Below are 25,461 nucleotides of genomic sequence, written 5' to 3' on the forward strand. Positions count from 1 at the left end.
GTGTGTGTGTGTGTATGCAGTATGGTGGACAACGGGTTAGCATTTGCGCCTCACAGCACAGATGTCCGGGGTTCAAAGCCTTCCTTTTGCTGATTGCAGTTCCAGGGGACCTGGGAAACCAGCTGGAGGCGAAGCTGGATAAACCCAGCGTGGTTCATTACATTTGTTACAAGAAGACAGATACCTTCTTCACTTTATGGCTCAACCTGGAGCAGCTTGTACCTGTTGCCATTGACTGCTGGATGGACAACATAAGGTATGTCAGTCAAAGATGCTGCCATCGATACCTTCCTAATTTCTTGGATTTGTATTCACTGAGGATTAGCTATTAGTACAATGGTACATGACTCGCAAAAGTATAATTCAGTTCAACCCACCATGGTACAGTTTGGAACTGTAAACTCTGACAAGTTGCACCAAGCTTTTTGTCACTTTAGTATCATTCGATGAAATGGAGTTGTGCTGAAGACTCTAAATTGGTTTAACCATGCGTGTGAATAATCGTCTATATGTGCCTTGTCTGTACTGGCCTTGTTGACATTCCTTGAGCCGTTATCCATCTCCAATGTGTATATCCTTCCAAAGGTCAGTTCTCCCAATGTAAACCTATGTTGTGGTAATCCTTAACAAGCAGGAATGAACAAAAACAACCGCTCTCTTCGGAAATGGAAAAACGCCTGTATTTTAAATTAGCCGATTAATGACATAGGTGTTTCTAGCTGCTTATATATATAGAGAGAGAGAAACAGAAACAGTAAGTGTTTATTTTATGGCTTCTATGAAACAGTCCACCCTCCAGAAGTTGATGGCAGCATATTTCCATAATCATTCCCCATAAACCAGAAGTTAGCCGGCTAATTAACAAATAACATTAACACTGCTCCAGATAAGCCTTGGCTGAGGTATGCGTGCCATTCTAGAATTGCTGAAAACCAAAAAAATCTATTACTCTCGAAGATATTTGCACACTAGGCCTACTGTATTGTAGCCATTTAGTCAGGATGGACAATAAAGTCTGTTCGCAGCAGAATGGAATGACAAGATCAATTTTGCTTTATCTCCTGTTTGAAAAGAGATCTTGGAATAGATTGGAAATGTTTCTTTGACCAGTGATCTCTAAACTGGCTCACAAAGCAAGCGTGTCCAAGTGCATTCTCCTCCATTTTCTGTCAACATGGACCTCCGAACAATAAAAGAAAAGTTACGTTTTACTTTCAACATACAGTATTTTTATTTGATTGATGCTCACAATCAGACAGAGCCGAGCCAAGCTGTGCAGTAAATAATAGTGCGATGCTTGCTGTGGTTCATTAAGCACTTTTCACTGGCATTCTGACTTACTGAAATACTGAAATACTGTCGCAACTTCTGTTGAGCAATTATGAGTTGGTGCCATCTAGAATGTAATAATACAAATGGGAAGCAATCTTGCAGTAAATTAGGAAACATCTATAAGGTAGTCAAGAACAAAAAAGGGAAGATGATGTTTGTCACACAAGGTGTGACGCAAGTGCAGAAATCCTGTTTTCCAGTGTTGGTCTCGCACCAGAGAACTACAGAAGCAGAACTAACACCTAAGTCAAGGTTTCCTTTTGACACTGTGTACGTATGTGTGTAGGCTGATCTACAACAGGACCACACACACTACCTCATCACCACCCGGGGTGAACATCACCGTACCGGGATTCGGCCAGACGTACTCAGTGGAGTATCTGGACCCCAGTAAACGCAGTGTGGGTAAGTGTGGAAGGATGCAAGTTTGTGGCCGTTTAAGACCGCAAGCAATCGCAGTCATCATACAGCTGCTGTCCATCAATTCTCATTCAGTCAGGGGTCTGGTGAAGATGAGCGATATCATGTGCTGTCATTTGCTCCCGCCTTAAAATGTCAGCATTTCAGCCTACAAGAATTACACTTAACACTTGACAAAACAGGTTACGGTTATCCTCATCTCTACCCGGTGTGCCTATTGTGCTGTTGCACGCCTGTGAGCAAAGAAAGATCATTTCAGACTATTTCTTGTCATAACAGGTAGAATAGCAATTGTCTTTTCTTGACCCTTCCGTAAAACCCCTATGGCTTATAAACCAGTGAAGACTATTTTCTATTAGGAGTGGCTTACTGTGTATAGATGAACTGACCACATACCGTATTGGCCCGAATATAAGACGGCCCTGATTATAAGACGACCCCCTCTTTTTCAAGACTCAAGTTTGAAAAAATACTTTTTGAACAACAAATTAATTTTTATACAGAAAAGAATTACAGTACATCTGAAACAAATGATTATAACAATATATTTGAGAGAAAAAGCATGTTATTTTGCCTCATTCAAATCTAAAGTGCAATCACATTTGTAAATGAATGGCTTCTGGTTTTTGAAATGTAAATTACATCATAACTTCTCCTCAGCTGCCGATTAACCTGGCCGATCTTCGACCCACTTTTCTCCAGATTGTCACTACGTTTGTCCATTTTCTGTTATCTCTTTTGTTATTTTCTTCACTTTTCCTTCTTACCGCTATTTTTTATTTTTCTTCTCGTGCTACCACTATTTTTATTTTTATTCTTCGCGGCAGGGGTTCACTTTGGCCTGGGGAGTCAAGTTCAGCATTCGCTTTAAATGATATCTGGCGCCATCTCGCTTCGTGAATGGGTATAATGTCTAGACCCCGAATATAAGACGACCCCCACTTTTTCTGTCTTATTTCAATGCAAAAAACACCGTCTTATATTCGGGCCAAAATGGTATTTGCCGAGGAAAACCTGAAGTAAAATGCTCTCAAAAAGCTACCAATGCTTCCATGCCGCTAAAAGCCGATTCTGCGCTTGTCTGCCCTTTTTTTTTTTTTTTAGGTATGTATTTCTTTAACATCGCACAGGCATTGGTGGACTGGGGCTACACTCGAGGTGACGATGTGAGAGGAGCTCCGTATGATTGGAGAAAAGCACCCAGTAAGCGGAACACACGCACACAACCTTGCTAAGGCTCCTTTCGTGAGCGGCTTGTCCCATTAGCTTCTCCATTTTGACTTGGAGATGCCTTTTTGCTTCCTTCCCAGATGAGAACAAGGAATACTTCCTGGCATTACAGCAGATGATTGAGGAGATGGCAACCAATGCGGGTCGGCCCGTGGTTTTGATAGCTCACAGTATGGGCAACATGTACATGTTGTACTTCCTCAACCAGCAGCCGCAAGCCTGGAAAGACAAATACATTAAAGCGTTCATCGCTCTGGGAGCGCCGTGGGCCGGCGTGGCCAAGACACTACGTGTGATCACCTCTGGTGAGAGAAGACACCGTGCATGTGTTTTTCTTTTTTTTGGAGTGGGACCAGACCACCATGAGACCACAACCTGAGTCAACCTTTGCTATAAATCTCGTTATTACTAGTCGTTATATTTGATCTGGCTTTGTGAATAATTAGTCCTCAAATGTAATCCTTTCTTTTGGTTTAGTGGCGGTTTAACAGGTCTTTGGTGCATACCGCCACCTACTGTACAGGAAGCGCAAAGCATTTCCATATATAGTCAACGCTGTCCGGTCAGGCAAACCTGGGCCGTCAGGACTTGACCCGGTTCGTGACGATTACATTGACGGACAAAAATCCAATTCCGTCAGTACCGAGTCTTTTTTTTTTTTTTTTCCCTCGTCATTTGCAAAACAATGTCTGTTAGCATTGACGAAATGCCCACCTGCATCCCGCCACCTACTGTACAGGAAGCGCAAAGCATTTCCATATATAGTCAATGCTGTCCGGTCAAGCAAACCTGGGCCGTCAGTACTTGACCCGGTTAGTGACGATTACATTGACGGACAAAAATCCAATTCCGTCAGTGCAGAGTCTTTTTTTTTTTTTTTTTTTTTTTTTCCCCCCCTCTCTTTTCAAAGCATGCTTTTTGCCCTAAGGCCTATTACTTCTCTTCTTTCGGCTTGTTGCTGAGAAAAAAAAACATAGCCTTGGGCATACGATAAAGGTTGTTTGCACAAAATTGTCGTTGGCAATATTAGAGCCGTGCTTAAGTGTGTGTTTGCAGTCTTCACTGAATAAGTATGTTTATGAGATTTAAAATGATACCCTGAACTGGTTCCCAGCCAATCGCGGTTTTTCATTTTATTATTAATAGTCACTCAAATGGCTGTTATCAGTTACTGAGAAAAAAAAAATAGCCTTCGGCATACGATAACGGTTGTTTGCACAAAATTGTCGTTGGCAATATTAGAGCCGTGCTTAAGTGTGTGTTTGCAGTGTTCACTGAATAAGTATGTTTATGAGATTTAAAATGATACCCTGAACTGGTTCCCAGCCAATCGCGGTTTTTCATTTTATTATTAATAGTCACTCAAATGGCTGTTATCACATGATCGGTAAAGTACCGTATTTGCCTAAACCACACAATAACACATCCCCTTACTTTTGTTTCTGTCCGTCTACTTCCACTTCTTGAAATCTGGCTTGTTCGGTACGTGTTGCAGGCGACAATAATGGCATCCCAGTCATCAGGCCACTGAAGATCCGCTCTCAGCAACGTACGGCTGTGTCCACCTCTTGGCTCCTTCCCTATTCCCACACTTGGCCTAAGGATAAGGTATGTGTGTGTATGCGTGAATTTATTATTCCTTATAGCTCCAAAGAACTGACCACACTTTCATGAAAACGTCACAACAATCCATTTATACTGGCGGAGCACAGCCCAAGGCGGCGTCGAAAAAAAGCGAGTGCCAGTAAAGTCAATAAGAGCAGTCATGATAAACCCGTGGATGCAGGAGTCTACTCTGTGCACGGCTTTCTACGAATCATTTGACGCACTGTATTAATTAGCGCAAAATCACTCAACGGGGTCTATTTAACCAATTCAAGGCCAAGGATGTTTTTTTCATGTTTTTTTTAAGAATCCAGGCATTCAGTCCCAAGTACATCTTTGTATTTTAAAAAAATATGTGTTAAAAGGTGCATTATTACTGAGTTTATCCATCCATCCATTTACCACCGCTTATCCGGGGTCGCGTGGTTCAGACTGGTCGAAAAAAATCGGGTAGCACCACGTGTCTCGTTTGCTTTAGTTTTGGTGTGCAACTCTATGTGGGTTGCTTCAAGCGCAGGAGGGGATCAGGAGGGGATCCTCCCGACAGAGCATATGATTCTTTCACGTGAAAGCAGGAAGTTCTGGTATGACAAAAACAGACGCTTGCTCGCGATTAGATAGATGCGGATGAGAGTGAGAACACAAAGATAAATGTTAGAGGAAGGAATTTCAATTTATGATTACCCACAGACTGCGATGAAATTGTCACAGACTGTAACATTGAAAACGCGACACTAGAAGTAGCTCGCATTAGGCTAGTAGAATTACATTTCCCAGGATTCTTAACCACAGAAGCAACAAGTAGTCCTAGTTTTGGTTTGACGAAAATATGGACGCCTGCTAGCGATTAGATGCGGATGAGACTGACAACACAAACGTTGTAGGAGGGAATTTGTATTGTATTTGTATTTGTAAGGCAATGAACTGAAAAGCTAACATTCACCCATACCTTAGACGCACTGCATTACAAGGCACACTGGTGATTTTTAAATACTGCCACCGCGGCAACAACTTCACGAGCAATCAACTATGTGCCAGTTATCAGAAGTGAAAATAAATTAAAAAGCGGTCTGAGTATGACACTGTGAGAATTCTGTCAGTCTGCCTATGATGTCACACTTGTTTGACCAGAGAAAGCCTCAAACTAATTCTCGCTCCGCGTGCAGGTTTTGATCCAGACGCCCACAACCAACTATACCGTGATGGACTACCAGCGACTTTATTTTGACCTTGATTTCAAGGATGGCTGGTTGATGCGTCAAGACACGGAGTCTCTGCTTTTCGACCTCACGCCGCCTGGCGTGGCCGTCCACTGCTTGTACGGCTCCGGCATTCCCACGTCGGAAGCCTTCCAGTACACCTCCAAGTTCCCCGACGTGGATCCCACGGTGGTGATGGGCGACGGCGACGGGACGGTCAACCTGCTGAGCGCCACCCAGTGCAAACGCTGGGTGGGGCGGCAGAAACAACCGGTGACTTTGCAAGAGCTTCCCGGGAATGAGCATGTCAACATGCTGCTCAACGTCTCCACTGTGGCCTATATCAAGAAGGTGCTGTTCTAGACTATGATGGGAAGCTCCCCCCCTCCCCGCCCCTCCAACATACAGAAAACTGCCTCGGTCATTTGATCTGTTCAACTTACCATTTATGTTGCTTTGGTTTTTGCCCTCCGAAATGCTTGGCTGTAGATGCGACGCTGCCAAATGGAAAGACGCAGCAGCTGTTTTGACACCTCTTACGTGACTATTACTATTAATATCGAATGAACTATGTTTTCAAATGGCTGCTGCACAAGTGTTTATTGTGAGGTTTTTTTTTTTATTTTTAATTCAAGCATTTTTAAATGAATTTTATACAGTTGGTGTCAGAATGTTTATGGAGAAAATTATATTCTTAGCTGTCCAAGAATCCAAGACGTCAAAGTGTGGTTATTGTATCAAAGAGGCAAAGTGGGGTATGTTGATCTAAAGTGTATACGTTAGTCACTCAAATTTTCACTTTTGATTTAGTAAACCCATATTTTTCATCATATGTTTGAGGTCCTTCGCTACCCCAAATTATAATTAATAATAGTAAATAATTCATTTTTTGTTTATTTTGTATGAAAATCATCTAGCTCGGCCTGGTAGACCAGTGCTTAGCGCTTCGACCTCACAGTGCAGAGATACCGGGTTCAATTCCAGCTCTGGCCTTCCTGTGTGGAGTTTGCATGTTCTCCCCGGGCCTGCATGGGTTTTCTCCGGGTACTCCTGTTTCCTCCCACATTCCAAAAACATGCATAGCAGGCTTATTGAACACTCTAAATATTACCTAGGTGTGAGTTTCAGCGCGGATGGTTGTTAGTCTCTGTGTGCCCTGCGATTGGCTAGCAACCGGTTCAGGGTGTCCCCCGCCTACTGCCCGAAGACGGTTGGGAGAGGCTCCAGCACCCCCCATGACCCTTGTGAGGATAAAGCAGATCAGAAAATGGATGGATGGATTAAAATCAACGATCATTTGGTGAGAAGTCAATTAGGTACATTTTTTAGTTGTTTAACTTTAGATAAGTCTGAATTCTAATGTATGTTTAAGATCCAACAAGAAAAAGGAACATCAACTTAAATCAGGGATTGATGATATCAATACTTTTCAGCAACTAACCGAGCACATGTTGAAAAGATGACCTCAACCTTGTGTATTGGCATATCACGATATGTTTTCTTTTGCTGTTGTGTTTGTGATGACTCTTCAGGTTCCAACTCCTCCTTTATATTTAACCTGGATGACACACTGGTTTCTGATTATATTTGTATGTTGTCAAATATATATATATATATATATATATATATATATATATATATATATATACACACACACACACACACACACACACACACACACACACACACACATATTTGTTTACCGTTGTCATTTTCTCCAGTGCCAAATTTATACTGCTCCCTGTACACGCTATAAAGACTTAATATTTGCCTTGGTTTGTCATAATAACAAATTGTTTACCCGGTCTTTTTATCTGTACGGGAATTGATTTGACAGAACACAGCATGCTGGTCTTTTTTGTTGAAAGTTATCATCACTGATATCTCGCCTTTGCATGCTGCATTTTTCGGGCACGCTTTGTATCACAATAATATTCCTTTTCTGCTTATAGACAATCAAGAAGTGTTCAGACTGTGCTTCTCCATAATGTTTCTAAAGGTATTGTGCAATGTGCTAATGGAAATGTAATTAGTTGCTCTTTCTAACAGAGTAATTGTGTAACCTGATCACAATGAGACTCTGCTATGAAGTGTCAGTTAAGTACTGCCATGGATAAAGTCTTTTAATCGTTATGAATCAAACTGACTTTATTTTTCAAATGATTTCTCCTTGTCTTACATTCTGAGCGCTTTAAATTATGGAGGTTGGGAGGGAGGCGTCGGGTTGGCTGGAGAGGTAGAGCTGGGTGTCATCCGTGAAGCACTGAAAGTGTATTACAAAATTACAGGAAATAATGCCAAAGGGGAGGAGGTAGATAATGAAGAGGAGGGGTCCCAGGACAGAGCCCTGGGGCACACCAGAAGAGCCGGGGAAGGACTGTGAAGTGAAGGAGTTGAGTTGGATGAATTGAGAGCGGCCAGCGAGATAAGAGTGAAACCAGCGTAGGGGGGTGTGGGTGATGGCTATGGTGGAGAGTCTGTTAGGGAGGATGGGGTGAGAAATGGTGTCAAAAGCTGCACTCAGGTCGAGGAGGATGAGGATGGAGATCAAACCGGAGTCACAACAATTTCATCCTATAAAACCAGAACAACAGAGGGAGAACATGCAACAACAACATTATGCAACATGTTTCAATTGACAGTGTGTACACAATAGAAAATTTCCCCAACTTCCTGTTTTGTTCCTTGTGCAAACATGAGAATCCACCAGATCTCACTTACCCCAACCTCCCGTAGCGCTTCAAAGTCGTGATCAACTCTCGTTTTAAAGCAGGGGTGTCAAACTCATTTCACATTGTGGGCAACATACGGCCTCCGTAGATGTCAAGTGGGCCAGACCATTAAAATTACACCATACTCTGCTACAAATAACCAAAATAACATGGCTTTCCTTTGTTTTGGTCGAAAGAAGCACAAGAACATTAGGAAAATGTTGAAATTGAATGAACATGTCTTTTACAAAACATTTCATCAGCACCTGAGATTTCCTGGTTTGGACAAATGTGCAATTTACTTTTATCATTCACATATATGTATTGCAACTGATCCCACTGATTGTACAATGGCACAAAACTTTAACAAGTAATTGGTATTGAAAAATATAGTAATGCACTTAGATTAAACGAGATTAAGAAAGAAAGGAATTTTTAAACCATTGACACGTGCATATAAAATCTAAATTTAATCTCTGCCTACACCTTACAAATTAAGGAGAGTGCTATTTAATGTGTAAAGAATAAAGCATTCACGTCCTTCATAGTGTCCGCTGTGTTGGGTCTGTCTCAGTGACAGACTGAGGCCACTGTTGTCTTCTTCTCTGATCAAAAATGTTGTCTTCTCCTTAGATCAAAACACCGTGTCCCCTAGCGGATATTCCAAGAATTGCACCGTATTAAAAATATTCATTCCGTGTCTTTTATGCATTCTTACACTTTTAAATTATAATGTGGGCCTGATGGAACCTCCTTGGGGGCCGCTTCCGGCCCGCGGGCCGTATGTTTGACACCAGTTTTATAGGATTCACGTTTTCTGTGAACCCCTACATGCTGTCACGTGGGTAAGAAAGGTAGATGAAAGCTTGCTTAAGTCACTGTTGGGAGAAATTTCTCTGTTCTCACAGCCAAACTTAACTTTGTGAGCAAAGAGTATTTTTCTCATTTGTGTTAGAAAATGGCGAAGAAATGGTGAAGGAGGAATTGTCACTGAGGTTTCAACACTTCTGATGGGTTTCTAATCCTCATTGATTTTATGGGGGACGTTGCACCCAGAGAGGCGAGAACCGCTGTCCGTTTCAGCAGTGATTGTGGGAACAAACTGACCCAGTGCTAAGTGCTCGCTCCCACAGCATTTGTCGGAAGTGGTGTGTTGGAGTGAGCTTAATGCACATGCCACAATTCAGGGGATCACAGCAGGAGCCATTAGGATAGCTCCGCGTCAGATGAAAAAAGCGGGTGGAAAGTTCTAAAGGGCACACCATCATCGTCCAGATGTTCGTTGGGCCATTGAGTACAGTCTTTAGATGACAGCCGTCGGCCTGTCCCTCAAGAGCGATACTTTCATCGTTAGGAACGTAGATGACATCAGGGAGGAGCAACTGCCCATCCTCCGGGGGCCAAAAAGCAGCAGAAACCCCAAAATATCGCCAGTGACCCAGGCCTATCTCACGTGTCCCACACAAGATGCACCTTGGAGCATTCACAAAAGGGCACAAAGCAAAGTCCAAAAACAGCCTTTAAGTGCAAAGGAAAGTACAAAGGAAGGCTATAACGGCTCTTCCTAAGGCATGGTAGCACACGACAAATGCAGGAGCCTTAAAAAAAAGCTTGCATGTACCAGGTAGCCCCGCCTAAGGACTACATGAGTAGCCCACAGGCCTGTTCTGAAAAGCGTTAAACAATTATGCAACATTGTGATTTCCTAAGAAATGTTGAAGTGATCATTTGAAACTGTTCAAACACTTGTAGGCACTATTACTGTTGTTTGCATGGCTTTAGTTGTGCCCATTGTTCAGTATAAATGAATGGGAATATTAATAACAGTCTTCTTCTTCTATTTCTTCTTTTCCTTTCGGCTTTTCCCTCCAGGGGTCACCACAGCGAATCAGTTGCCTCCATCTAACCCTGTTTTGTGCATCTTCTTCTCTCACACTAACTACATTCATGTCCTCTTTCACTACATCCATAAACCTCCTCTTTGGTCTTCCTCTCGGACTCCTGCCTGGCAGTTCAAGACTCAGCATCCTTCTCCCAATATATTCACTCTCTCTCCTCTGGACATGTCCAAACCATCTCAGTCTGGCCTCTCTGACTTTCTCTCCAAAACCTCCAACATGAGTTGTCAAACATGAGCAATATGAATCACGGTCATTTAAACAATTTTGTTTTTTTCAGAAGTGAATATCAAAGTGGGAGCCCAACCCAAGAAGTAGCTCTCGGTTTCAGAAAGGTCGTGACCCCTGCTCTAGTTGCTAAAAATATAATTTATTGGTGACCTAAGACTCGCACAGTACGATGCATGAGGCACCTTTTAGTCATTTTGAAGAACCCACTGGAAGTTCATCTTTGCAATGGGTGCATTCACAATAACACAATTTATTTCCGACTCCTCTTAATCTGTTCAAGGTTGCAGGGACCTGCAGTCTAACCCATTTGTAAAAAATGGTTGACGGCCAACACCCCGACTGGTTGTCAGTCAACTAAAGAGCACATATACAGACAACCATTCACACTCGTATTTACAGCGTCCCTGTGTGGGGACTGAACTACACGTATATCAGCCAAAAGAACCGCAAAAGCACGGTTGACGTTCACAAGAACATGGGGCTTGTTGTGAATGAACTGAAAATATAAGCAAGAAATAAAAAGCCGATATGCTTGTTTTATTGCTAAACCTTTAATGAGGAAACCACTACAATGACACATAACCAGAACGCAAACAATACTCGGTCATGAGTTGCTTTATAGGTCACGAGTAGATTTCAGTCTGCATTTGCCTTTATTATTGTTTGGCCAGGAATCCTGAGAAGAGGTATACGATCTCAGTGGGCCGCTTCCAAGTAGAATAAAGCTGAATTGAAATCAAATCAAAGATCATTGTGAGTGCTGTCGAATGTGCCTGCTGTTGCTGCTGAGCAGTTTGGGGTAGGCCGTGCCGAGGGAGCGTCCGTGTCGGATGACCACCAGCTCCATCTGACACTGGTCGATGTTGACCAGCACCGTGGTGGTTCTCTCCGTGTTCATGAGGAAGATGACGGTGAAGAGGGCCATCTCGAACTCGGGGCTGGTCCCGATGAAGGAGCTGCCCACGGGTTTGAGCACGCTATGCCAACTGAACTGGAGGCTCATGACGTGGTCGTCCTCGTCGGGCTGAAAAAGACGCGAGCGTTAAAGGCTGCGTGATGACCGGAGAGATGAGCGGACGATGGTTCAGACGTACCAAATCGTGCTCCTTGGCCTTGTAGCCTTTGTAGTCCAGCAGGCTGCCCTTTTCCTGCATGTAGAACTGGATCCAGTTATGGAAGCCTGTGATTTCACTGTTCGATTTGATCTCTCCAACAAACACGTGCTCGAAGCCGCAGGAGTCAGGCCTGTAAATAAAAAGGAGTCCGCCACAAACGTGTGTTGTAGCGTCCCGTTGTTTTGGGTAAAATCGGTCTCCCTTTATTCGGCTGCGTTCTGGATAATTGTTGTTAAAGCCAGGCAACCTGGTAGACAGAGTTCTAATGATGTCTACACATACTTTTTTTTTTTTTTTTACTCCATCAATAGCAACCCTCTGTGAGTTCATATCAGAATATCCGTAAGGTCAGCGTGTTCACCGAGCGTGCTCTTACCCGGTGTTCCTCTGTCTGTGGTAAAGGTGAAACCAGATTAGGCGCAGCTGACTCTTAAAGTCTCTCAAGTTAGATGAAGATTGTCCTTTACTCACCAGGTATCTGTGTGTACGCTACATAAAAAAAAAAAACAACAACAACAACAAACAAATTGGTGTCTGGTGTCAGACACTCAACAATCACCGACAAAATCAGATCAACCCACTCAAGTAGAACCGCACTTTGACTCATTTAACCCTTTCGGGGACAGCGGTTACCACAGTGGACAGCTTATCTGGTTATCAGGTTACAGGTTATTATTTGTATACGAAAGGGTTAAGTTGGTTAGTACACAGAACAAAAACTGAAACACAACAGACGTTTTTTTTTTGTTCCATTTTGCACAAGCTAACCTCAAAGACATTAAACTTTATTTGTTTAAATCGGTGTAAGTGAGCATTTCTCCTTTGTTGAGATAATCCACCAACCTCACCCGTGTGGTGTAACCAAGATGCGGATTAGAAAACATGACAAAATACAGACAACAAGACGCCAAATAGCTACACTCAGCCCCCTCAGAAATTCCTCAAGTATGGGTCCAATTTGCAGTGAGCTCGAGACAATGCAGCATTCCACAGCTGCACGCAGATGTTCCACATGTTTACTGTTCTCTCTGTGCGAAAGAATGTTTCCAGTAAAAAGACGAAACTCCCTTTGGGGCGCAGCTGCAGCCTCACGCCAGAAGCCGTTCAAGGGGGCGAAAAAGAACATTCAACACGCATGTGGATTGAGGCGAGGCAAAGTATGGCCACACATTTCGCCAAAGCATTGTACATTCTCACATATCCTGTCATATTTATCATGAATTTAGCACCCCCCCAAAAAATTGTTTAATTAAAATATAAAATTAGATTTTTTTTTTAGAGGTACATTCAACATTCCATCCGTCCATCCATCCATTTTCTGATCCGCTTATCCTCACAAGGGTCGCGGGGCGTGCTGGAGCCTATCCCAGCTGTCTTCGGGCAGTAGGAGTGGGACACCCCGAACGGGTTGCCAGCCAATCGCAGGGCACACAGAGACGAACAACCATCCACGCTCACACTCACAACTACGGGCAATTTATAGTGTTCAATCAGCCTGCCATGCATGTTTTTGGAATGTGGGAGGAAACCGGAGTACCCGAAGAAAACCCACGCAGGCCCGGGGAGAACATGCGAACTGCACACAGGTAGGTCGGAGCTGGAATTGAACCCGGTACCTCTGCACTGCGAGGTCGACGCGCGAACCACTGGACCACCGGGCTGCCACATTCAACTTTATTTTATGAAATAATTTGCCTATTATTGGAAGTGACATTCATCGTAATAAAACAAAAAGGAATTGCAATGTACATCCATCTATCCATTTCCTGAACTGCTTATCCTCAGTCGTGTCACGGGCAGTATTATTAAAATTAACTATTTTTTTTTTTTTTAATCAACATAATAAAAAAATGACAACCTCATCTAAAAATAACATGCCCGACCCATCCGCTTATTTTTAAACCTGGAGAACCCACGCGGTCTAATTTGGCCCCTATAAATTCTGCTACTCAAATGCTACCCTTAAATCCCAAAGGGTCAAATTTGGCCCAAATCCTAAATTTGGAATAAAGCATTAAATATTTGACAAAACATATTCAGTATATTGGTGTTCAGTGAACATATCGCAGTCATTTAATGTAGAATTCATCATTTTCCAAAGAAGAAAAGGGTTCTTGGGTTCTCCAGGGTTAAAATGAAATGTGTCCAGCAACCAAGTAATCGAGATGTCGTCCAAACGCGTGTGAACTGTACCTTCATGACTTCTGTCTCTAAAATGGCATCCAAGAAGCGGCTGGTCTCAACCTTTTCCTCGGTGGTGACACGCTCAGCCACGCCAGTTGACCTCTCATAATTGTCCAGCAGCCTCAAAAGCCCTAAAGGAGCATTTATACAGCGTATGCTCGGAGTCAAACATTTACACACACATGCTAACAGTAACCTTCCTTCCAGACATCAGAATCACACAAGAAGAAGCTACTACCACGACTTAGTGCAACCTTTGGCTTCCTACTATGCAACCAAACGCTACTACCATTTGTAGTAAACTACCAGACTGCACTACCACAGGGCCAAAGTAGTAGGCATGGGTCACACGATAGCAGTCGGCTGGAGATTACTTGTAGCGCCAAAATAAACGTAATCTCGATATAAAGGCTGCCACTCTTTACAGCCATGACTTCATTAGTTCTTCGGCTTGTGACAGCATCTCATCATCACCAGCACACTTTTGACCCGAGAGAATACGATGGTATCAAAGTTGCTACTAACTGAAGATGGTGGTGGTGTTCCTCATCTTGAGCTCATTGACGTTGGAGAAGAGAGGCAGGGAAGCATGATCGAGTGCAAACTGTGCGCCCGGGCTTACAAAGCCTGCTCGGCCCTTGCACAACAAAAACAAAACACCTCTTTGTAGTCAGCATGAAAAAAAGTCACACAAAGAGTGAAGCGTGGAGAGTCTTCATACCTGAACTGAGATGGTGTAATCTACACCAGGCGTCATTCGATTTGTATCCAGCCTCCACAGCTCATTGAAAAGGTTGGAAAGTTCTTAGTTTAATACCATTCTGTCATGAGAACATTCAGCGGTATTTTGTTATTTTACAGATATGGACAACAAGATGCCGTGATGAAAAAAAAGTAAGCAAGTAGATGTTGCTGTGATGAAGTATATTATCCGAACAGTACTTTACTTGAGTATTTAATTTTCTTTCAACGACTTTCTATTACTCTCCACATTTGAAAACAGTCATCTATACTTTCTACTCTTTACTTTGTCAAAATAGGATTGTTAATTCTTTCAACCTCTGCGGACTAAGACACAACGGAAAAAAAGATGCCAATACAGAGTGGTAAAGTCAACAAGATCTTCTCTTCTCAGTACATGTTTACTATTACATTTTTTTTAAGTACAGCAGTCGAATCTGGACTTCGACTAACTTTTTACCAATGTTTTTTTTTTTTTTAACCACAAACCTCTGTCGGCTACTTGTAATTAAAATGTGAGTACTTTTGTCACCTCTGACAAAAGTCAATACAGTATTGTTTACTGTACAGTACCTGGATGCATTCAGTCCACTGAGGAACACTCCAAGGAGGAGGACTACACAAATCCTGAAAACAAATATATAAAAACCTTTGGAATGTTTTCTATCAGAAAGAAAGCAAGATGACAAGTACCCCAATAAAAATAAGAAATAACTTTAAAAGGTGCAGAAAAATCAAACTACAAACCTTGAAGCCATGGTGTGTTTCTTCACTTCTGCGTACATACAGTGAGCACCCCCCGACCCCACAAAAATCACGGTCCTCTTCAACGCGCATGCGCACAACCGATAAAAGTTTAGAGCTGCGGTTCTCTACAATAGTCACGAGAGGGCACATGTGCGTAAAAAAAAAAAACCCTACTACCGTAATTTGTGCACAGCACACTAACAGAAAATGATCTCCTACCAACTTGCGCGATTTTAAATAAGACTCTCCTATCAAGTTTAATGTATTTAATTAATCAATTCTATTGTATTTGGTTTGGGGTACGTGTTTTTTTTTGAGTCATGTAAGATGACTTTCGGCTTGTCCTATTAGATTGCCACAGCGAGTCTAACTTTAAATACATTGACACGTCAGTGTCATATTAAGACATTTTGACATTTGTCATACTCATGTTAAATATTTGACTTTTTGAGGTAAAAGCCACACTTGATTAAAGGCAAAGCGCAGTACAGATTTGTAATACTCACCTTTCTAAATCAATTGTTCGCTGGCCTTAATGTTTCAATACTTATGACATGTATTAAATCTGAAAAGTACAATGACTTCAATCAATCATTTTATCAGCATATCTCTACCACGTGCAACACAGATCTGGCTGTTGGGTCACCGTTGTGAGGCTCAAACCTCGGTTTAAGCCTTCCTGTATGGCGAGTGCATGTTCTCTCATGCTTGTGAAAGTTTTCTGCAGGTACTCCAGCAACAGTACAAAATCATGCGTTGTTCAACGAAGACACTAAATTGTCCAAATGTGTGTGTGACTGATGAATTGTCATGAATCGTTATTACATTGTTAAGACATTTTATTGGATGACTTTAATTCATTAAAATTCTATTTTTTTTAAGTCCCCCGGCAGAACGAGGGAGTCCCCACTGGGGGCGCTCTACAGCACAACCCTGAGGACAAACATAAAATGGATCGCATGCTACCACGTCTATAATGAAATCTCAGATAAACTCCCCTAAGAAATTCAAAATTTGTCATTTTGAATTGTCCTGCGAAATCTGACACAGACAGCTGTGATTTAAATTACTTTATTGAGCTTTGAATTAGAAATAGCGGTTATCCATCTCTGGCAGGTCAGTGGGTGCACTCTATGGTTACTACTGAATATGACAGCTACTTGAAGCAGAAAAGATAATGAGACAGATTTCTATTAACCAACATAAGAAGTAAGAACAAATGTGGGGAAAACAATGCAGCAATGATCTATATTAATGTATCAGCTCACTATCTATTTGGCTTGTACTGTTTCATGTATTGGCGCAAATGCGTGCCGTATATTATTCTTGAAAAGTTCAGTGTAATATAAAATATACGACAACTTACTTTGAACTAGAAAGGTACTTTTTTGTAGAAAACGTAGCAGCTCTCATTTAGAAATATAAGTTTATCTCCCCTGGTCAATGAAGTTCATTGGTCACCGACTCTACTCCAAGGAGCTCATTTAAAAGATATTCCATCTCTATTGGCATCGTGTATTCTCCACTTTGAATTTGATAACAAAACAAAAGAAAAGAAAAAAAAATGCCAGCACATAACTTAGTCGAAAATATTTCCAGAAACCAGCTGGCAGGCAGTGGCATTGTCCTAAATGTTTCCTCCCTCCTTTTGGCAGCAAAGGAGACGTGACTAAGCGAATAACACTAGCTTGATGAAGAAAGATGGGGCTCATCCTTGAATGCAATGCTAACAAACAACTAGTGAGCAAAGAGTGTGCGTGGAGGGTTTTTTTTCTGTTTTTCATTCACATCAGGACCAGGTCACATGGTCTCATGCAGTGGAGTCGTCATCCGTCACGCTGGTGTTCGGGGAGTTCGACATCTCCTTGAAGAATTCGTCTTCTTTTAGCATACTCTGCACAAATGCAGCAAATGGATAATATATCAATTCAAAGTCTTATTTGACTCCAACTTTCAACATTCTTGACTGTTTGTACCGTAAGGTTCTGGATTCCCTCGGAGAAAGCACCGATTTGTCTGACAGTTCCCTCGGAGTCGTCCATCTGTTTTACACAAAGCAGAAATGTCAAATCCAATGTGCAGGTTCGTTTTTAAGACGAAAGTGGTCCAAGCTCACCTGGTCCAGCCTATCGAGGTCGTCCTCGTAGATCTGGAGCTCAAAGCCTGTTTGAAAACTTCGTCCCTTCGGCATCTCCACGTCCATGGGACACACGTACTCCTCGTTCTCTTCCTGCCTTTTCTTCCTCAGACTCCCGAAGTTACCAAATGACAGTTTTCGCGGCTGGTGTAGGAATCGAAATAGGAAACAATTTCAGCAGTGTTGTTCAGGTTTACACTGGACCTTCGAGATCTCAACAAACAATCTTCTGCCATCACATTTACATTGACGAGCAATTTCAAATTGTGGGAAGGAGCAGGAGACTGTGGACAACGTGATGCCCATCTTTTCATTGTTTTTAACTTGTCAGACATCCAACCATTTTCCAATCCGCTTCATCCTCACAAGGGTCGCGGGGGGTACTGGAGCCTATCCCAGCCGTCTTCGGTCAGCAGGCGGGGGACACCCTGAATTGGTCGCCAGCCAATCACAGGGCACACAGAGACGAACAAGCATCCGCGCTCACACTCACACCTTGGGACAATTTAGAGTGTTCCATTAACCTGCCATGCATGTTTTCGGAATGTGGGAGGAAACCGGGTACCCGGAGAAAACCCACGCAGGCACAGGGAGAATATACAAACTCCACACAGGGAAGCTGGAATTGAACCCTGCACCTCTGCACTGTGAGGTCAATGTGCCTTTTAACTTTTCAGTGGATGTAAAATATAGTTTATGATTTTGAACAAACTGAATACTGGTTATCTTTTAAGACATTCAACTTTGTGAATGGAGGGTTTCGCTGTTGAGATTGTTAACAGCTCAGCGACCAAAATCTTAATCTGCCTGTAATGCAGATGTGCTAACCACTCGTCCACCGGGCCACCCAGACTCTATTATACCTTTTATACATGTTTTACTATTATTTGTATTTTTATTTTTTATTTTTATGTCAAACTGGTATTATCATGCTCGTTAATTGAGAGGAGCGTTGCAAAGGTGTGGAAAATGTCTGACAATGATTTCGGAGATGTTAAAGTTGTGAGGACAATTTTGTACTTTGGTTCATTTGACAACAGCACTCAATTTTTTTTCTTTGAGCGACAAAATGTCAGTACACTGAATTGAATAAACAGCCCCTGAGCTCCTATTATTCCAGGGCAAGGGAGAATGTCTTAAGCATGATTTACAAACATTTTTTAAACAAGATTGTGCTGCATTCATGTTCCATATGATAGCAAACATTTCCAACTCAACTTGAAATGAGTCCCAGGTGAAGGCTGAGCCCACCACCGGTGTTACGACTAATCATGTTTTGCCAAACAAGTGACCATTAAAGACAAACTTGCCCAATAGTACATCATAGAATGAGCCTCGAGTAGCAGCAGTTGCCAACTAGTGGAGGAAATAATCCATCATTCATCCGAATCAATGCCATGTGGGTGTGGACAATTCAATGTGGTCTTACCTTGACCTTGTTGGTGGCAGTCAGCAGAGTGTAGTCTGGGTTTTCCAGACACTCCTGTTTGAGCTGTTGGGCCTCGGAACCAATGAGCAGGTTGAAATGTGTGGCCAAGTGGCGACGCAGCAGCGTTTTGTTGGGGGGGATGTTCAACAGCAGCGCCATGGTCTCCACGTTAAACCTTGGCTCCAGCACCTTTAAAACACACAAACGCTCTTCAATTGAAGTGATGTGCACCCACGAACTCATTTCTGATTTCCCACTGAACAAACAGCACACCACCTCACCATCAAGCCTCCGTGCACGCCGCTGCCTCTCAGGTTGGGAGCGTATTCGGCAAGATCGGCGGAGCGCAGCCACTCCATGACTCTGTGGTTGGTCCACTGGGAAATCTCTGCAGGGGAAATATTGTTCTGTGGAAACATGGAAGAGGAAGACTAAATCATCATGAAAATGTTGAACAGTGGCATGAAGTCGCTTTTATGTCTGCTGGTCATGCACCTCATCAGACGGTCTGCGGCGCAAGCAGTTGGGCTCATAGTTGTTGAGTCGCAACACTTGGATGGCTCTCTTGATACTGAGGTGGTGGAGGACGCTCCCCACCTTCATCGAAAGCAGGTCATCCTGAGGGAAGAAGGCAATGACTAAGTGAGTATTATTGTATGTGTTGCTACCTTTGTGTTAAAGTAGCAGGTTTTTGTTTGATGGCTTATAATCACAATAACATCGATGCTCATTTCCATTAACCCATCTATGGCATTTCGTATACATCAGTATTAATCAGAACTGTCGTTCAACAAAATTGTATGTTTTAGTTGAACATTTGAGTGTTTGAAGTTCTCCAGCCATTCAAATCTTTTGTGGTGCAACATGGTATAAATGTGACATCTCTGTCTGTAGATTTTTTTACAATCGACAATAAAAGGAAAAGGCTTGCAAAATAGGCGAATCAGATTTTGACGCTGTTGTGACACACGTTGGCTACGAATGACACAAGCATAGTTGCTGCTAACCAATAACGTCAAAACAGCGGAGTTTCTCCATTGTGGTCATCCATTCAGGCCACACTAGTAGCCAGCTAAAATTTTCAACATACAGTCTCAAAAACACGAGAAAAAAAAACTGAATGCACTTTTTTGGGGGGACGAGGGATTAAAACACACATATGCACATCTGGTTTATGGGAAGCTGGCAGTCATTGTTGCCAACGGGGGGGGGGCTACATTCATATCTTGCTAGCAGCTTTAACGTCACAAACTGCAATTTGAAAAAAATAAAAAATAAAATAAAAATGTTCCCCTCAGTCTAAGAAAATGATATATGATGATACTAAAATACATTGTTTACCTCACCTGCAATCAACTAAGGTTCACTGGAATTACAAGACACCGACATTATGCCCATGTACATGTAGTTATGCACGAGCAAGTGCAGTGTGAATTATTTATTATTTATCTGTTTATTTTGAATATGCAAGACGATGACTTAACCAGTGAGAAGACTAAAAGAGGTGTCCGCTGTCAAAAACTCACCACAGTCATGTAGTGCAGCATGCGACCATCTACCCGTCCCTCATCAAACTGAGTCTTATACTGTGGCAGCCCAATGTCGTCCAGCCACCCTGAGGGAACAAGAAAAACACGTCAGTGAAACTGGGATACTCCGAGCATAGCCCAGAGGACAGCTGCTACTCACTGGTCACCCAGTTGTAGTCCAGCTTTCCCTTGTTGTCCTCTTCCTCTGAGCCAAAAGCCTGCAGAGCCAGCTGCAGCTTCTTCCGGTGGAGCGGGTGTTTGATGCCCAGCTCCTGAACAACAACAGTGTGACAAGAGTGAACATTACATGTAAAGTGGGCATCTTTCAACGTTGAAGCTTGCGGTTTCATCCCCAACACACCCACAGCCCTGTTAAAGTACGGCCCAACCCCTGTTGCTCCTACTGCACATCAATGTACGAATGAAGAGTTATTTTTTTTCAATTTCTGTATTATCTTGCTTAGAATTCTCCAAATAATTTTCAATTTGTTAACAGTTTTAAAATATCCCACACAGAGGTGCATAAGCCGTCTCTATTCTCTTTTCATTTGTTGAAAGGCAACCTGTGTTGTACTGCATCTCACCCTCTCCAGATCCTGTTGAGACGCCTGAAGCAAGGTCTGTCCAGAAGAGATCCACACACGTGCCATGTTCGCATAAAGCCCAAGACCTTGCTCTTGCAGCCACTCACACACTTGGTCCTTTGACCAGCGAGCGAAGGGAGCATCCACATCACTGGGAAAAAACAAAAAAGCAGCTTGTTATGGTGAAATTTAATAGCCACGCTGCAGAAGCAGCGGAAGGTCGACAAAATGATTTGTCAAGAGGCTTCAAAATAAGAAACCCCTACTGTGAGTGTGATTATGAATCGAACGCTTACTTGTTGACTCGCTGGAAATCACGAGACCAACCCAGTCGTGGTCCAGCTGTGGCTCGCACTCCCCCCCTCTTAAAATCTCCAACCGGCGGGTTGTCATCCAAGTTAAATGTTGTGGACTGACTTCTCTTAAGCCTTCAATTAAGGAATGATTTGCATTTAAAAACTTTTGCCAGTCTGAATGTTGGACACGAATGCTTAAAATTCTATTAAACTCCTTAGCCAAGGCCACGAGTATCTCCATAACAATAACAATAATAGTCATCATCCACTCACTTGCCGAATAGTTTCTTAATTCCTTTAGACTTCTTCTTGCCTTCTGTGGTGGTGGGGAGTGTATGAGTGCTGTCACTGTTCGCCGACCTCTGAGGCAGCCCGGCCAAGTCTAGGTGATCGGTGCCTTTGTGTTCAGTTTCAGCTGTGCAGACAAACGGACACCGAATATTATTGGCATGATGAGAATAACAAACGCACGACTTCTCTGAGGAGCCAGAAAGCAACCCAACGGACAGGGGATGAACTCCTAGAGAGACACGGTGTTCAAAAGCAAGACATGACATGCAGAATGGTGCATGCAGACTAAAACATCAAAGAAAGAATTCGTGTTCTTTTTCTTCTTCAACTAAATGAGGCAGAGCTAAAACGTTGGGCTGCAAATGAAGAGATCTTTCAGATGCATGATCATTTCGGTCGGATACACAATTGTGTTTGGGCAGGGCATTGGAGCCAAAGAAAAGAAATGCATGCAGGCACGCAGGCAAATCAGCATACGCAACACAACTGTTATGTTTCACAGACAAACTGTGACTAATGAGATGAGTTCTGCCGTTAGGACACTGCAGCTGCTAAAACATGAGCTGAGCGATGAGCTCAAGAACGGCGGAGTTGTACAATGAAGACACATCTTCAGTCCTTCCTGTAATGACCAGCGGGCTATACTGTACCTAGCATAGGCGCGCTTGCACTGCGGCTGCGGTCTTCATGTGTCACAAACACACAGAAAACATCAGAGGTACCGAACAGAAAGAAAAACAAGACAAACAGAATTCATGATTGAAAAACCCAAAGACCGAAGAGGAATTAACACTCGAAAAAGGGTGCACATACAGGGAACAAAGGGCATACTGTACGTACAACACGACACAAGTAGACGTGACAATCAAATGACAAGCACAGTTTACAGCAAATGAGGGCCTGTGTGGTTTATCCCATGGGTATGTCGGACTTTGTTGTCATTATTTGGGTTTGTGTAGTTTGTTGAAAATGGGTGTCCTTAGTTTCAGTCCCCTTGCTACCTTGTTTTGCACTTACCAAGATTCTGGGAGCTGCCATTTTTCCTGCCTCCGCGCAGCTTGAAGAAGCCCTTCCCAAAAGATGAACGGGCCTTTTTGGACCCAAAGCTGTCGTCCTCTGTGGTGGTGAGCGAGGCTGCAGCAGTACTCAATGGTGGCTTCTCAGCAGTTTGAATGATGTCAACGAGTGTATTCTAGGACAATACACACAGAACACGGTGTATATATCATGTCCGAACATACTTATCTGCAACAGTAGAATTTGTTGATGCAGTAATTTTGAAATAATGCAGCCAATTATACAACATACCATACCGACAGATAATATTATAATTGAGAATTGGGGAAATGGTAAATAAAGGGGGGCCTTGGCTTACGACAGAATTCCTTTGGAACAGAGGTGCTGGAACCTCAATTAGTACAGAAGTCAGTCATGCGCTAACGCAGAAGAAAGGTCAAATTCACAATAAATATTGGTATGAAAAATCGTTTTAAGCCAGAAATATAAAACAGTCCAATGAAAAGCAGTCAGTGTGGCAAGAAATGAGTGTGCCATTTTATGCATTCTTACTTCACTGTGCAAAATACGAAACTGCACGCTGGTTGGAATGTCAAAATGTCAGATGTCGGGACCGCAGTAAAAAGAGGACTCCTGTAAACTGTCCTTCTTTTCAGTGGAGTGTATCTTACCTTCTCATTTTTGCTCCTTTCTACAAGTTCGTGGCTGATGGACTGGTTTGTATCTTGGCCGCTGGAATAATGATGAGCAGAGTTTAGAACAGTTGCAATGTGGCACGAAAACATGCAGGGTTTGAGTTGTAACTTGAGCTTTGAGAGTTCCGAAACAAGTTTCGGTGGAGCGGCACATGCATGCGGTACCTGAAAAAATGCAATGTTTCCCATAATAAAAAATATTTTGACCACAAATAAAAGACCTAAACCAATGGATCTACTGTCATTCAGGAAAAACAGGTGCCCTTCATTGGGGCTCAGCACTATTTGCTCTTGTATAACTTAAGCCTTAAACTAAATTCAATTTTTGTGTGGGAATGGGTTCTTTTTAAAGGGATATTTTACTTTTTTTTTTTCGTCTTCTACCCCCCAATTTTGCTGCTGTAGACTGTAAATTTCCCCAGTGTGGGACAAATAAAGGATATCTTATCTTATATGTACGCTGTTTGCAACAGTAAAATATTAGCATTTTTCTACAATTCATTTGAAAACTTCATTCTTCTTATTTTTCATGTACATTTATTAAACGTTAAATATGATTTTAAAAATAAGATAGCTGGCCAGCATGTTCATTAAACATGTCACCAGTTAACTGTCACAAGTTAGACTAGACTGCACAATGATATACACACTCAGCTTCACCCGGTGGAATGCAATTAAGGGGAAATCTATCAATATAGAGGTGCACTTATGCGTCTAATCTATTACTACCAATCAAGCCACACGCAAAAAATAATGATGTTTTTCTTTCATGTTTTACCCATCTACATCTGTAGCTGCAGACTCTGTGACCTGGTCGGGATCAGAAGGGCTAGATGAGGGTGAACCATTGTCACACAGCCCATCGAGGATCTCCAGCTGCACAGAAGATGAAGACAACATAAACAGAAGACCCACACACAGAAACACAAAACCATAACTAGTGTACATTGGCTATGTGCCAACTTCCTTTCATGGAGTCCAGCATTAAGGGGCATATCCTCATGTTGGCGCTCGGGTCAAATCCATACATGCATTTTTTACGAATTTTGAAGACGCTGTGACTCTCCCATCAAGGCTTTTGATACGCCCACTATGGAAATATGTGCACAACCACTAAGGAGCCGTAATTTGGTGAAGTCGGACGGTGGAACTAATTTCCAGATTGTGGAGTTTTCATCAGACATGAAAATTGCATATGTCACACTTTGATTGTGAAATGAACTTGCGTCATGGATCCAGAAGTTATCGCCAGTGATGTGTGTACATCTGCAAACAACTTTGAAGGAGCGTGTTTTTGCATTCACTTTCGACTAAATCCAACACAAGCTATTTAAATCAGAATACCATGCTCGTAACAGAATGCTTAGAAGACTGACGTTGCAAATTGAGAGTTGACCAGGTTGCCAAGCAACACACGCCTGTGGCGCATCAAATAGAGCACTACCAAATAAATAAATAAATAAATAATCTGTAAATCATGGTTCATTATTACGTTGACTATCTTTTTTTTTTTATAATCGGCATTTCAATTGCAAGTCCCGTCAGCATGTATAAATCCAACACGAGCTATTTAAATCAGAATACCATGCTCATAACAAAATGCTTAGAAGACCGACGTTGCAAATTGAGAGTTGACCAGGTTGCAAAGCAACACACGCCTGTGGAGCATCAAATACAGTACTACCAAACAAACAAACAAACAAACAAACAAACAAATAAATAAATAAATAGTCAATCATGGCTCATTATTACGTTGACTGCCTTATTTTTTGTAATCGGCATTTCAATTGCAAGTCCCGTCAGCATGTGGAAATGCTCCTCACAGATGCAGAAAAAAGTCAGCGGGCGCTGATCCATTTTTCAACAATTGAACATGATTTAATGTCAACATTCAGTCATCAGTGTAATTTAGTAGGGACACAAATACAGTCATTGAGCGTATATGAGACAGGTGTTGCACCCACCCCGTCCATACGTCAGCATGAAGCAGCCGAGTCGGGCGCTGTGACAGTCATCACTCGCCGTCAGCGGCTGGGTACTGACACGGCACACCTTTTCGACCGGGGCGGA

At 42.5% G+C, this 25,461-nt stretch overlaps 3 protein-coding genes across 10 annotated transcripts in view; 1 reads left to right on the forward strand and 2 right to left on the reverse strand.

Annotated features, from left to right (window-relative positions):
• The window catches only part of pla2g15 (phospholipase A2, group XV), an 8,013-nt gene extending 1,536 nt beyond the window's left edge, over positions 1-6,477 (forward strand). The window contains exons 2-7 of the mRNA XM_019894286.1: positions 100-256; positions 1,619-1,737; positions 2,857-2,955; positions 3,063-3,287; positions 4,478-4,590; positions 5,754-6,477. Coding sequence (XP_019749845.1) covers positions 100-256; positions 1,619-1,737; positions 2,857-2,955; positions 3,063-3,287; positions 4,478-4,590; positions 5,754-6,149 — 1,109 coding nt within the window. The 3' untranslated portion in view covers positions 6,150-6,477. The remainder of the gene's footprint in view (positions 1-99; positions 257-1,618; positions 1,738-2,856; positions 2,956-3,062; positions 3,288-4,477; positions 4,591-5,753) is intronic.
• Positions 6,478-11,148: 4,671 nt separating this feature from the next.
• endouc (endonuclease, polyU-specific C) lies at positions 11,149-15,510 on the reverse strand. Its single transcript, XM_019894155.1, has 8 exons — positions 15,414-15,510; positions 15,240-15,293; positions 14,647-14,746; positions 14,451-14,562; positions 13,935-14,056; positions 12,118-12,230; positions 11,721-11,871; positions 11,149-11,650 (listed from the first exon to the last, which is right to left on the reverse strand). The coding sequence occupies exons 3-8, from the start codon at positions 14,680-14,682 to the stop codon at positions 11,375-11,377; spliced, it is 810 nt and encodes a 269-aa protein (XP_019749714.1). The 5' UTR covers positions 14,683-14,746; positions 15,240-15,293; positions 15,414-15,510; the 3' UTR covers positions 11,149-11,374.
• A 958-nt stretch (positions 15,511-16,468) lies between these two features.
• ppfibp1b (PPFIA binding protein 1b) overlaps positions 16,469-25,461 on the reverse strand; it is a 26,501-nt gene continuing 17,508 nt past the window's right edge. For 5 of the 8 annotated variants that reach the window (XM_019894153.1, XM_019894152.1, XM_019894150.1 and 2 more), the window contains 15 exons: positions 24,170-24,267; positions 23,368-23,428; positions 22,697-22,871; positions 22,330-22,362; positions 21,662-21,803; positions 21,389-21,520; positions 21,093-21,243; positions 20,669-20,780; positions 20,506-20,594; positions 19,475-19,597; positions 19,261-19,386; positions 18,980-19,168; positions 17,530-17,694; positions 17,390-17,455; positions 16,469-17,307 (listed from right to left, as the gene is read on the reverse strand). In XM_019894153.1, coding sequence (XP_019749712.1) covers positions 17,224-17,307; positions 17,390-17,455; positions 17,530-17,694; positions 18,980-19,168; positions 19,261-19,386; positions 19,475-19,597; positions 20,506-20,594; positions 20,669-20,780; positions 21,093-21,243; positions 21,389-21,520; positions 21,662-21,803; positions 22,330-22,362; positions 22,697-22,871; positions 23,368-23,428; positions 24,170-24,267 — 1,746 coding nt within the window. In that variant the 3' untranslated portion in view covers positions 16,469-17,223. The remainder of the gene's footprint in view (positions 17,308-17,389; positions 17,456-17,529; positions 17,695-18,979; positions 19,169-19,260; positions 19,387-19,474; positions 19,598-20,505; positions 20,595-20,668; positions 20,781-21,092; positions 21,244-21,388; positions 21,521-21,661; positions 21,804-22,329; positions 22,363-22,696; positions 22,872-23,367; positions 23,429-24,169; positions 24,268-25,461) is intronic. The other 3 variants (XM_019894154.1, XM_019894151.1, XM_019894149.1) reach the window with 2 other exon arrangements.

Source organism: Hippocampus comes, unplaced genomic scaffold (genome assembly GCF_001891065.2).
Source record: "Hippocampus comes isolate QL1 unplaced genomic scaffold, H_comes_QL1_v1.1 scaffold104, whole genome shotgun sequence".
Classification (NCBI taxonomy): Eukaryota; Metazoa; Chordata; class Actinopteri; order Syngnathiformes; family Syngnathidae; genus Hippocampus; species Hippocampus comes.

Bases quoted from the DNA above. Each gene is read 5' to 3' on its own strand.
- endouc (XM_019894155.1), bottom strand. From the start codon at position 14,682: ATGACGCCTGGTGTAGATTACACCATCTCAGTTCAG. The intron at 14,057-14,450 runs GTTAGTAGCAAC...ATGCTCCTTTAG, and splicing joins GAACACCACCACCATCTTCA to GGCTTTTGAGGCTGCTGGAC. The intron at 11,651-11,720 runs GTACGTCTGAAC...CGTCTTTTTCAG, and splicing joins AGGCCAAGGAGCACGATTTG to CCCGACGAGGACGACCACGT.